Source organism: Pseudophryne corroboree, chromosome 4, assembly GCF_028390025.1.
Source record: "Pseudophryne corroboree isolate aPseCor3 chromosome 4, aPseCor3.hap2, whole genome shotgun sequence".
Classification (NCBI taxonomy): domain Eukaryota; kingdom Metazoa; phylum Chordata; class Amphibia; order Anura; family Myobatrachidae; genus Pseudophryne; species Pseudophryne corroboree.
Window position 1 is genome coordinate 478,118,996 of NC_086447.1, and position 13,830 is coordinate 478,132,825.

The 13,830-nt window shown below is 44.4% G+C and overlaps 1 protein-coding gene across 2 annotated transcripts in view; it reads right to left on the reverse strand.

Annotated features, from left to right (window-relative positions):
- Window positions 1–12,104: 12,104 nt before the first annotated feature.
- BVES (blood vessel epicardial substance) overlaps window positions 12,105–13,830 on the reverse strand; it is a 168,719-nt gene continuing 166,993 nt past the window's right edge. Inside the window, exon 8 of one of the 2 annotated variants that reach the window (XM_063917048.1) lies at window positions 12,105–12,456. In XM_063917048.1, the coding sequence (XP_063773118.1) occupies window positions 12,341–12,456 (116 nt within the window). In that variant the 3' untranslated portion in view covers window positions 12,105–12,340. The remainder of the gene's footprint in view (window positions 12,457–13,830) is intronic. The other variant, XM_063917049.1, reaches the window with a different exon arrangement.

The following is a 13,830-nucleotide window of genomic DNA, read 5'->3' on the forward strand; positions in this document are numbered from 1 at the left end:
AGTGCAGGATCAGCCATGGATTTACCACCCTGTGTAGCAGACATGATATGTAAGCATAACCCTAGGGTGTAACAGTACAAGATAAGCAGACAAACTACCTGACAAAAATTCCCTGTATGGTGTGACTGCAAGGCAGAGCACAAACAAAGAATTTCTGGAGGTAAAATGTGACTGAAAAACACAGAGAAAAATACAAAATATGCATATCCTGTGAAATACCTAAATTATCGGGTGTAGTACGGTATGCCGGCGCTCGGGCTCCCGGCGACCAGCATACCGGCGCCGGGAGCCCAACCACCGGCATACCGACAGCGTGGCGAGCGGAAAGTAGCCCCTTACGGGCTCGCCACGCTGCGGGCACGGTGGCGCGCCACACTATTTTATTCTCCCTCCAGGGGGGTCGTGGACCCCCACGAGGGAGAATAGGTGTCGGTATGCCGGGTGTCGGGATTCCGGCGCCGGTATACTGTGCGCCGGGATCCCGACATTCGGCATACAGAAGACCACCCTAAATTATCTAATAACCCTGACGCACGGAGCCCCCTCAGGGTACAGAATATAGGGATAGCCATATGTGTGACATACACAAAATAGAGACCACACAGCAGCCATTGGCACACACTCAGTCACATATACAATGCAGAGATTATTACCAACAATAAAACTGCACTGGACCAGCAATACTAAGTAACTATACTGCTGAGTAAAGCTATGTAGATATATATAACAATGCACAATAAAGACTGGATGTATATCACAGGGTACTTGTACTAAATAACCCTGAATGTATGCACTTGTTCTTAACTAACACTGTCTAGACGACATGTAGAATACTTAAGTGTCCTGTAAATGCACAGCACTGATGAAGCAGGCGGCATTACAGAGGAGGCATTGCCTACCAGTCCCAGAGTCAGCGCAGCATGTGTGTAATGGCGCCCAAACACTGACAAGGAGTGAGGGAGAGAGAGATGCAGCTCCAGGGCAGGAACATTTACTCTAAATGGCGCCCAGGGGCTGGGGGTGGGACTACAGGTCAGAGCCTTATCCCATTGCTGGACTTCACCACCGGGTACTGTGGGCCATAATAAAACGGTTATATATATATAACCGACCTGTGCCCCTGCCCTGGTGGTCTAGTGAGGTCCCTGTACCAACACAGTGTCCACGCCGCGCGCGCGACCCGCCTCCTAATGGCCGTGCCGGATCGCGATTTTCATCGGGTCCCGCCTCAGGGACCCTCTTACCTCCTCCCTTGATGCAGCCACGCGATCCTGGAGAGCTGCGGCAAGTGTGTGTGCCCTAGCTGAAGAACCGGAGCCTTCCGCTGCGAGTATCAGGCAACCAGGGACGCGGGAGTATACAGCGCCACCGGGGGAGGTGATGGAGCTGCAGCAGGAGATGTCAGAATGACATTTAGCACTAAGAGTACCTCTGCTGCAGCCCCTGAAGTCTTCTATCTTCTTTTAAAAATAAAAACTCTTTTCAGAGCTGCTGGAGCAGCCCTTGCTGTTAGTGTCCTGCCTGCAAAGCACCAACTTACAAACTGAGCTCCTGTGCACAGAGGCGGGGTTATAGAGGAGGTGTCGCTGAACATCTTGGGAACAGTCAAAGCTTTTAGCCTGTTGGTGCCTCGGATCAAGATCCTACTCTACATCCCAATGTTATTCCCTGTAGAACCCGTGTTCTCCGCTGCAGAAAAGTTTTTTTTTAATTTCAAATGCCCTTACTTAAACCATTTATGCTCTTGAGTATCGACTTTAGATTAAGTTGAAGGACTAGTATCTTCTTCAGGGGCATACCCAGATCTTTTGTGGGCCCCATAGCAACATTTTAAAGGGGCCCCTGTCCCATTGTTTCTAGAGAGACACCTCTCCACAGCGTTTGTGCCCCATAATAGTGCCATACATTATCTAATTAATGCGCATCTGCCTGTTTTATACCCTTACAAACCTGTGTCTGCTGCAGGTGCACACCATTTTGCTTGCTGTGTGTGTGTGTGTGTGTGTGTGTGTGTGGGGGGGGGGGGGGTTAGAGATGTCCACTTTTCTCTATATAGTGTACATAGGGGCCAATTCAGACTTGATCGCTAGGCTGCGTTTTCTCACAGCCTGCAATCAGATCTGAACTGTGTATGCGTATGCACCGCAATGAGCAGGTGCAATGGGCCGCCGCAACGGGGATCGCCAGTCAGCGACGGGATGGTGCGAAAATTCTCAATGCACCGGCGATCGCAAGAAGATTGACAAGAAGAGGGCGTTTGTGGGTGGCAACTGACCGTTTTCAAGGAGTGTCTGGAAAAACGTAGGCGTATCCAAGTGGAGGAGGGTGTCTGACGTCAAATCCGGTCCCAGACAGGCTGAAGCGATCGCAGCAGCTGCGTAAGTCCTGGGCTGCGCAGAGACTGCACAAAAAATTTGTGCAGCTCTGCTACACATGCAATCGCACACTTGCACAGTTAAATCACACTCCCCCTGTAGGCGCAGACTATCCGATTGCAGGGATGCAAAAATCGCTGCCCAGCGATCAGATCTGAATTACCCCCATAGTGTCCATTTCAGGTAATACAGATTGACCTCACTCAACTGTGAAAACATCATAATTTTCATTATACCCTCATGGTCTGTGATATGTTTTCAAAATGAGTTTCCAGCAGCAAGCTGTCTGTGCATTTACTGCTAAGAAATTAGTACAAGAATTAGTGTGTATATATGATATACTGCAGAAATATATATACAAGGTGTAGAGGTACAAATTTCACAGGTCAAATTTTCCTACCAATATGTAAATTATTAGAAACTCAGATTAAGCTACATACCTCACACAGACCACAAACCAGTTTCAAAATGTAAATAAATGGTTCCTCTGAAAACAAATTGAGAAAAGTAATTAAAAGGATACAGGATCAGAGCTTTGCCTCTGGTATTGCACAACCCTCAGAACCACTCCCAAGCCTTCACTTAATATCTCCCTATATGAGATCTTGTTTCGACGGCAGCCATGTGTCATTGTAAGCCCACAAAAGACTGAAGTGCATTCAAGATGTAACTGTGAAATATTTGACACAAATGAGCAAACAATTGCAGAAACAACAAAATACAGTACATTGAAACTAATAACACCCCAAATGCATTTGAGAAGTGGCATGGGATAAAGCCAGGAGAATATGTTATGGTCAGAATCTTTTTACATTCTGGTTGTTTGACAGATCGATGACAAGGATCGTACCAAGTGTTGCTGACAATGATAACATTGAGAGTTGCTGAGAGAGACACTTGGATTTACACATTGCACTGTGCGAAAATAGTTGCCCAACGAAGAACCTAAATACAGTGGAAAGTGGCACCCTTGTTAATCCCGATATAGCAAGTTTGTTTCACGAAAGTTGAAAATGGAGTGGTGTGGCAGGTGGAATCCGATTCTGATGGAGGAAAATAAGACACATTGATCATTTAATTGTCATTATCATAAGTTTAACTCTTTCTTTGACTTTGTTTTCATGTGTAATTTTTTTATAAATATTTTTACAAAGCATTCCAATGGTAAGACCTGGTAATGGTACTGAAAGGAAGGGTGCAGGTAATAACATAGCAAGTTGTATTCATCATTCATTTACTCACAAATAAGGGAAGATTCCCATTTGATTATAGATTTAGAAGGCAGGTAATTGATGAACAGGATTGCGGTTAGAAGCTGCCATTTGTTGATATTGTGAACATTCTCCTGAAGAAAGATGTGTTAAATGGTGTAAAGAGCATTTTCTTAATCTGCATCCAAAAGACATATCATAGTATGACTGGATGGGCAGTCAATCAGACAAATTGTTGTATCTGTTCACATATAAAAAAGAGGAGTAACCAAACTGGTTCCTATCGACAAACCACCCAATCAAAGATACAGTAGTAACACAAAGAGTATTCAGATAGCTGGTGTACTACCAACTACCAATAGGATACCTGATTTACAAAAGGAGGTAGTTTACTGGTGCACCATTCGATATTCTATACAAGCAGACAATAAAATCTAACTTTTATTATGAAATTAATTAAATTTACATTAATACCCCCACAAGAAAATTTAAGATAGCGAAATATTAAAATGATAGAAAGAAATGTTGGAAATGTTTAAATATTGTGCCGGAGGCCCTTTTGTACATTTGTTCAGGCTCTTTGGACTATTCTATATGTTGGTGTACTTCACCCTAATGGGTGAGTTAGGGTGAAGTACACCAACATATAGAATAGTTCAAGGAGCCTGAACAAATGTGCACATGTGGTGTTAAGTGCATGGCTGGTTCCAACAACATGGAAGCAGTGCCTCACCATCCACGTCTTCTTACCGTGGCAGGCAAGAGGTGGCTTCTCTAATGGGTAGCCTAACTCTTAGCTGTGGCTTGATAGCCAAGCACCACACTCCCAATTTAACACTGACATGGTGGCGCAGCAGACACTTTAGCATGCAAAAATCTCACAGATCCTTCTCCAACATGCCAGCAGTCAGCACTCCTTTGGGGGCACAGATGGCACATTATCACTAATCGCTCAGGCACTGATCCCCTTTTACCATTGGCACCATAGGAAACCTCCTAGATTTGCCCAATGGTAGTGCTTGGCCTGATTACCTATAGCAACAAATCATTAGTTTTCATTAGCCTGACCGTAATAAACCTGGCCACATCCTGCGTGTGCAGTTAAGGTGATTAGGTCGCATTAACAGCAAATGCCCCTGCCTGATTGACAGGCAGAGGCACTTGTGGTATGGGCGGGGGTGTTCGCAGACCATTGCAGTGGTGGCGCATTGAAAATGGGGGCATGTCAGCAGTGTTTTTGGGGCAGCTGCATGTCGTCACATGTCGTCGCAGTAGGAGGCTTCCCTAGTTTCTGCGATCATGCTCTAATTGCGGAGTGATCGCAATTAGAGTGTGGTTACAGTTGGTGGGCAGTGGGTAGCATTCTGGGTGGACTTGCCCTGTGAGGGGCGGCCCCCAGCATGCGAAAAAAAGGATTGCAGATTCTACTAAAAAGCAGAATCTGCAATCCTTACTGAATAGGGTCTTATATTAGGTTGACAAAAGTGGATATTCAATTGGTTGCTTTGGTTCTAGCATGATAGCTTTCACACAGTGCACCACATATCACACATACAGTGGCTTCATAAACAGTATCTTATTGGTAATTCTACACACATTTTGTAGTGAACATCAGTCTCCAAGGGGGCAACAATATATATTATTTGAGCTAGTGAATAAGACAACTCACTCATAAGCAACTTAACTTTATAGTAATAAAGACACATATGGTAGCACTGCATTCATTATAACACGTGAGATAGGTATGGCTTACTGAGGTGGTGTCACATTAAATCCTCTCATATAAGTAGCTACAGTATATAAAAGGTTTGTGCTTAGACTTCTATACAAACATGCCATTTATAGACTTGTGATGTAGCATATAATGATACTGTATGTGATAACCATGTAAATAACATGTGACTAATGTGATTTGCTGGATAGCTCTCTGAGAATAAGAGTGTGATGTGTAATGAATTTATTTAGTATAACAAGAACTTAAAATAACAATAAGCTATTTATACATAAATCCTTACAATGTTGGCTTGTGAATAGGAGATTTGAATCTGTGGTTCAAGAGAAACTCAACCATCAACAGCTGCAGAACATTGATGCACCAGGGTTTACAAACTAACATTGGAATGATATGTGTTGTTCAAGGAAATTATCAAATCAGGTGCGTCTGCAGCAATTTATACTCTACTTCTGTCTGTCAACCCCATAGTAGTAGGGATGAGTTTATGCTGATCTACAGGTATTTGGGGGTCAGCTTCTGTTTAGTTTGTTAAAAGGAGTTTATTGCAACAGATTTAATTTTAAATATATATATATATATATATATATATATATATATTTATTTTTTTTAAATGGTCTTCAATAATATTTAAATGTCACAATGCACACTGAAGGAACAAATGCTAATTAATTAGTCAGGTACCAGTTTGTTCTTCTATCTAGTGAACAGTAAAAAATATTATTTAAAAAAAAACTTAATACCAAATCTTCTAAATGGGCTGCTATTAATAATCTAAAAGTGTTTCCCGAATCTGTTCCTCATGTACCAGCAACAGCTCATGTTTTCAGGATTTCTATTTGGAGTGAGTTAGACAGAGTCATCTGCATATGATTAAAGCAATCCTAAAAATATGAGCTGTGAGTGTGTGTGGGGACTGCAATTGGTAACAGATACATTGATTCCATTAATGTGAAGACAGCTGAATCGATCATCATTTTCTTTTTCTTGTTTACAAACCTTATGACTTTTTCATCATTACGATATTTGTTCTTAAACTTTGAAAGCGTTATGTAAATCAATGAAACAAAATAAGATTTTACTTACCGGTAAATCTATTTCTCGTAGTCCGTAGTGGATGCTGGGGACTCCGTAAGGACCATGGAATAGACGGGCTCCGCAGGAGACATGGGCACTTTAAGAAAGAATTTAGATTCTGGTGTGCTCTGGCTCCTCCCTCTATGTCCCTCCTCCAGACCTCAGTTAGAGAAACTGTGCCCGGAAGAGCTGACAGTATAAGGAAAGGATTTTGGAAATCCAGGGCAAGACTCATACCAGCCACACCAATCACACCGTATAACTTGTGATAAACTTACCCAGTCAACAGTATGAACAACACAGAGCATCAGTTCAACCCTGATGCAACAATAACATAGCCCTTATTGCAGCACTAACTATATACAAGTATTGCAGAAGAAGTCCACACTTTAGACGGGCGCCCAGCATCCACTACGGACTACGAGAAATAGATTTACCGGTAAGTAAAATCTTATTTTCTCTAACGTCCTAGTGGATGCTGGGGACTCCGTAAGGACCATGGGGATTATACCAAAGCTCCCAAACGGGCGGGAGAGTGCGGATGACTCTGCAGCACCGAATGAGCAAACACAAGGTCCTCCTCAGTATCAAACTTGTAGAACTTTGCAAAAGTGTTTGAACCTGACCAAGTAGCCGCTCGGCACAGCTGTAATGCCGAGACCCCTCGGGCAGCCGCCCAAGAAGAGCCCACCTTCCTAGTGGAATGGGCCTTAACTGATTTTGGCAGCGGCAATCCAGCCGCAGAATGAGCCTGCTGAATCGTATTACAGATCCAGCGAGCAATAGTTTGCTTTGAAGCAGGAGCACCAAGCTTGTTGGAAGCATACAGGATAAACAAAGATTCTGTTTTCCTGACCCTAGCCGTTCTGGCTACATAAAGCCCTGACCACATCAAGTAACTCGGAATCCTCCAAGTCAGTAGTAGCCACAGGCACCACAATAGGTTGGTTTATATGAAAGGATGAAACCACAATTTTCTGACGGGTCCGCAATTCTGCTCTATCCGCATGGAAAACCAGGTAGGGGCTTTTATGTGACAAAGCCGCTAATTCTGACACACGCCTAGCCGAAGCCAATGCTAGTAGCATGACCACCTTCCACGTGAGATATTTCAATTCCACCGTTTTGAGTGGTTCAAACCAGTGGGATTTCAGGAAACTCAACACCATGTTAAGATCCCAAGGTGCCACCGGGGGCACAAAAGGGGGCTGAATACGCAGCACTCCCTTCACAAACGTCTGAACTTCAGGTAGAGAAGCCAGCTCTTTTTGAAAGAAATTGGATAGGGCCGAAATCTGGACCTTAATGGAACCCAATTTTAGGCCCAAAGTCACTCCTGACTGTAGGAAGTGAAGGAAACGGCCCAGCTGGAATTCCTCCGTAGGGCCATTCCTGGCCTCACACCAAGCAAAATATTTTCGCCATATATGGTGATAATGTTGAGCTGTCACGTCCTTCCTAGCCTTTATCAGCGTAGGAATGACCTCATCTGGAATGCCTTTTACCGCTAGGATCCGGCGTTCAACCGCCATGCCGTCAAACGCAGCCGCGGTAAGTCTTGGAACAGACAGGGCCCTTGTTGCAACAAGTCCTGTCTTAGAGGAAGAGGCCACGGGTCCTCTGTGAGCATTTCTTGCAGATCTGGATACCAAGTCCTTCTTGGCCAATCCGGAACAATGAGTATTGTTCTCACTCCTCTTTTTCTTATGGGTATGAGAGGAAGAGGAGAAAATACATAGACCGACTGGAACACCCACGGTGTCACCAGTGCGTCCACAGCTATCGCCTGAGGGTCCCATGACCTGGCGCAATACCTCTATAGCTTTTTGTTGAGGCGGGATGCCATCATGTCCACCTGTGGCAGTTCCCACCGACTTGCAATCTGCGTGAAGACTTCTTGATGAAGTCCCCACTCTCCCGGGTGGAGGTCGTGCCTGCTGAGGAAGTCTGCTTCCCAGTTGTCCACTCCCGAGATGAACACTGAGACAGTGCGCTTACGTGATTCTCCGCCCAGCGAAGAATTCTGGTGGCTTCTGACTGAATCAGAACCGGTTGGTCGCGAAGCAGGGTCTCTGCTTGACGTAGGGCGTTGTATACGGCCCTTAGTTCCAGGATGTTGATGTGAAGGCAAGTCTCCTGACTTGACCACAGACCTTGAAAATTTCTTCCCTGTGTGACTGCTCCCCACCCTCGGAGGCTTGCATCCGTGGTCACCAGGACCCAGTCCTGAATGCCGAATCTGCGGCCCTCGAGAAGGTGAGCACTCTGCAGCCACCACAGGAGAGACACCCTGGCCCTGGGGGATAGGGTGATTAACCGATGCATCTGAAGATGTGATCCGGACCACTTGTCCAGTAAGTCCCATTGAAAGGTCCTCGCATGGAACCTGCCGAAGAGAATGGCCTCGTATGATGCCACCATCCTTCCCAGGACTCGAGTGCAGTGATGCACTGACACCTGTTTTGGTTTTAATAGGTTCCTGACCAGTGTCATGAGCTCCTGAGCTCTCTCTATCGGGAGATAAACCCTTTTCTGGTCTGTGTCTAGAATCATGCCTAGGAAAGGCAGATGAGCCGTAGGAACCAACTGCGACTTTGGAATATTTAGAATCCAGCCGTGTTGCCGTTACACTTCCAGAGAAAGTGATACGCTGTTCAGCAACTGCTCTCTTGATCTCGCTTTTATGAGGAGATCGTCCAAGTACGGGATAATTGTGACACCTTGCTTCCGCAGGAGCACCATCATTTCCGCCAATACCTTGGTGAAGATTCTCGGGGCCGTGAAGAGACCAAACGGCAACGTCTGAAATTGGTAATGACAATCCTGTACCGCAAATCTGAGGTACGCCTGATGAGGTGGATAAATGGGGACATGAAGGTATGCATCCTTTATGTCCAGAGACACCATGAAATCTCCCCCTTTCAGGCTTGCGATGACCGCTCTTAGCGATTCCATCTTGAACTTGAACCTTTTCAGGTATATGTTCAGGGATTTTAAATTCAATATAGGTCTGACCGAACCGTCCGGTTTCGGGACTACAACATGGTCGAATAATAACCCCCTCCTTGTTGAAGGAGGGGAACCTTGACCACCACCTGTTGAAGATACAATTTGTGAATTGCAGTTAACACTATTTGCCTCTTGTAGGGGGAAGCCGGCAGGGCCGTCTGTGAGGGGGCATCTCCTCAAAGTCCAGCTTGTATCCCTGAGACACAATATCTATTGCCCAGGGATCCAACAGGGAGTGAACCCACTTGTGGCTGAAATTACGAAGACGTGCCCCCACCGGGCCTAGCTCCGCCTGTGGAGCCCCAGCGACATGCGGTGGATTTTGTAGAGGCCGGGGAGGACTTCTGTTCCTGGGAACTAGCTGTGTTGTGCAGCGTCTTTCCTCTGCCCCTGCCTCTGGCAAGAAAGGACGCACCTCGGACTTTCTTGTTTCTTTGTGATCGAAAGGCTGCATTTGATAATGTCGTGCTTTCCTAGGCTGTGCAGGAATATAAGGCAAAAGATCAGAATTACCAGCTATAGCTGTGGAGACCAGGTCCGAGATCCCTTCTCCACACAATCCTCAGCCTTCCATATGCCTCTTAAGTCGGCATCACCTGTCCATTGCATATTCTACAGGACATGTCAAGCAGAAATCGACATAGCGTTTTATATATATATATATCTTAAGACAACATCTTTAATATATATATATATATATATACATATATATATCTACATACTAGGGCCTCAATCTCTGCTGATAAGGTACCTGTCCACGCTGCTACAGCGCTATAAACCCATGCCGACACAATCGCCGGTCTGAGTAGTGTACCAGAATGTGCACGCTATCTGCAGGATCCCTGAGGATAGCTGTTAAGTCAGGGCTACCTTTTGGGCAAACGTGACACCCTAGGGGAAGATTCCCATCGTATCCTGGCCCTAGTAGGGAAAGGATACTCCCTGAGAATTCTTTGTGGGAAACTGCAGTCTCTTGTCTGTAGATTCACGCTCTTTTTCATCATGAGAGGAGGGAAATTTACCTCAGCTTTCTTCCCCTTAAACATGTGTACCCTTGTGTCAGGGACAGATGAGTCATCAGTGATATGCAAATCATCTTTTATTACAATAATCATATATTGAATACTTTCCTGCCATTTTGGCTGTAACTTTGCATTATCGTAGTCGACACTGGAGTCAGACTCCGTGTCGATATCAGTGTCTATTATTTTGGATAGTGAGCATTGAGAGACTCTGAAGGTCTCTGCGACATAGGGACAGACATGGGTAGATTCCCTGTCTGTTCTCTAATCTTTTGTGCAATAAATTCACCTTAGCACTTAATTACACATATCCAAACAGGTGTCTGCGTTGTCGACGGAGACACCCCTCACACACACACACACACACACACATTTGCTCCATCTCCTCCTTAGGGGAGCCTTTTTCAGACATGTCGACACACACGTACCGACACACCACACACTCAGGGAATGCTCATCTGAAGACAATTCCCCCACAAGGCACTTTGGAGAGACAGAGAGAGAGTATGCCAGCACACACCCCAGCGCTATTAACCCAGGAATAACACAGTAACTTAATGTTAACCCAGTAGCTTCTGTTTATATTGATTTTTGCGCCTAATTATGTGCCCCCCCCCTCTCTTTTTACCCTCTTCTACCGTGTAACTGCAGGGGAGAGGCTGGGGAGATTCCTCTCAGCGGTGCTGTGGAGAAAAAACATGGCGCTGGTGAGTGCTGAGGAAGAAGCCCCACCCCCTCGACGGCGGGCTTCTATCCCGCTTAAATATACATTTTCTTGGCGGGGGCTCATACATATATACAGTCCTCAACTGTATATATGTGTACTTTTGCCAAAAGAGGTCCATATGCTGCCCAGGGCGCCCCCCCCCTGCGCCCTGCACCCTTACAGTGACCGGAGTATGTGAGGTGTGTTTGGAGCAATGGCGCACAGCTGCAGTGCTGTGCGTTACCTCATGTGAAGAACGGAGTCTTCTGCCGCCGATTTCGAAGTCTTCTTGCTTCTCATACTCACCCGGCTTCTGTCTTCCGGCTCTGCGAGGGGGACGGCGGCGCGGCTCTGGGATCGGACGACGAGGGTGAGATCCTGTGTACGATCCCTCTGGAGCTAATGGTGTCCAGTAGCCTAAGAAGCAGGACCTAGCTTCAGAGAGAAAGGCTGCTTCTCTCCCCTCAGTCCCACGATGCAGGGAGTCTGTTGCCAGCAGAGCTCCCTGAAAATAAAAAACCTAACAAAATACTTTCTTACAGCAAGCTCAGGAGAGCTCACTGAACAGCACCCAGGTCGTCCGGGCACAGATTCAAACTGAGGTCTGGAGGAGGGACATAGAGGGAGGAGCCAGAGCACACCAGTATCCAAATTCTTTCTTAAAGTGCCCATGTCTCCTGCTGAGCCCGTCTATTCCATGGTTCTTACGGAGTCCCCAGCATCCACTAGGACGTTAGAGAAATATAATTTCTGCATTTAGAATTATCCTGTTGGATCAGTAGTAATTGCAGTCTAACTTGTGCTTTTCTAGGTGAGAAGATCAAGCTTTTCTTCTATAGATTACAAGACAGCTCCTCTTTACTAAGCATTGAAAAAAATGGATTTGAAATACTACTGGTTCAAAATTATTTTCATAATTATTATTTTCAGGTCCAGCTATGAGAATCAAATTGAAAATAATGGCACTAAAGCTTAAAATGAAAAACAAGCTTCTTTGATTTGTGAAATTCAAAGTTTTCCAAGTGGGTACAAACACTCATCTAATTTTATCAAATCTCATTTTCTGAACATGGTACAGTCTGCAAATAAAACATCTTATATGGAAGATAAAGAAATTCTGTTTATAAACTGGTCACACAGGAATTGTTTGAGGTTATTTGCTCCTCCAGGCAACATTTTCCTTCTCGGTAGTTTGGTCATTTGTGTGCTTATGGCAACCTTTGGATCATAGGTGCGAGTTGATATGTTGGCTCAAAGACGTCATCTTCAACTCCTTCTTCAATTGGCTTCATCTTAGCAGAAGCTCTCAGGCAAGGAGAGTGACCTGTGAAGGTGACAGCATACAATATTAAAGTATATAGCAGTACAAATTACACAAGGCCTGGCTTACTAACTGACACTAGCTTACAAACAATGTATATTCTATGGACTTTCTTCAAACTGTGATTACAGAATTACTCTAGCTATTGCAGTAAATGTTCCCGGGAATACCAACTTCCACACTGTCTGACCACTTTCTTTAATCATCCTCCAGTAAGAATAAGAAACAATTCCTAATTACACTGCAAAAACAACATGACCAAAGCAATGCTAAGCAATTACTATATTTTTGTGACTGTTAAATGTGAAAGCTTGAAATGCCAAACAAGTTCACAATTCAATGACATTTCACTAGTTCAATGGCTGCCAACATGTTTGACACACAACTTTGAACTGGGGATCTGAGTGTATGGAAAATTTCAGTTTCCATTAAAATTTGTTTATTTCTTTTCATTTGGAGAAAACCGAATTAAATAGTTTATTTAATAAAAAAAGTGCAATAGTACCTGACTTGTGTGCTATACCACAATTTGTTTTTCAAGGTTTGCAAATAAAGACAGCCATTATGGGCTGTATTCAATTCAAGTCAGATTTCCCGACTTGTCGGATAAACGGGAGTTTTAGGTTAAATCCAGATTCAACCTATCCAATCAAACTTCCGTTTATCCGACAAGTCAGAAAATCCGACTTGTAGGAAAGCACGTGGATCGGCGGATTAGCCATCGGAAAGGATCCAACATCAATTGAATACACCCCTATGTATGAAATGTCCCATGTGTAAAGCGGCTCTACTTCAGCTCATATTTAAAACAAAACTGATATAAAATTTTAGACATTCTAGCACACTTGAATTTTAGGACTCAGGGATGAGATTTGGATTGAGGTTAGATTGATTATCACTACTATTGTAGTGCAGTGATTCCTCCATTTGCTTTACATAGCTGGATGTAAAAAAAACAGGGCACAGCTGGCTGTACAGAGTGGTAGAACTACCCATTTTGGGACAACTGAAATTGTGCTAAATTTTATATTTAAAAAAAAACCAACAAAAAAAACCCAACATGATTTTTCCGCTTCAAAACTGTGCGTGTCAGTACAGGCCAAGCCCTAATCATATACTTCATTGCAGCATCTGAAAGATGAATTCTGCTCAGTGACACGATTCGCTGAGATGTGTGCCATGAAAATACATTTAAAACACAAATGTGAACATGCAGTTATGAAAAAGGACACTCAGAAACAAAAGGCAGAGATGGATAATGGTTAATGGGTGTTCTCTCATTGCTGGATTGATTAGTCCCAGTTCAGTATTCTCCCATTCAGTTGGGAAAGAAGTATATCTACTCCTCGATAATTAATGCATTCATTTCAGGCTTCA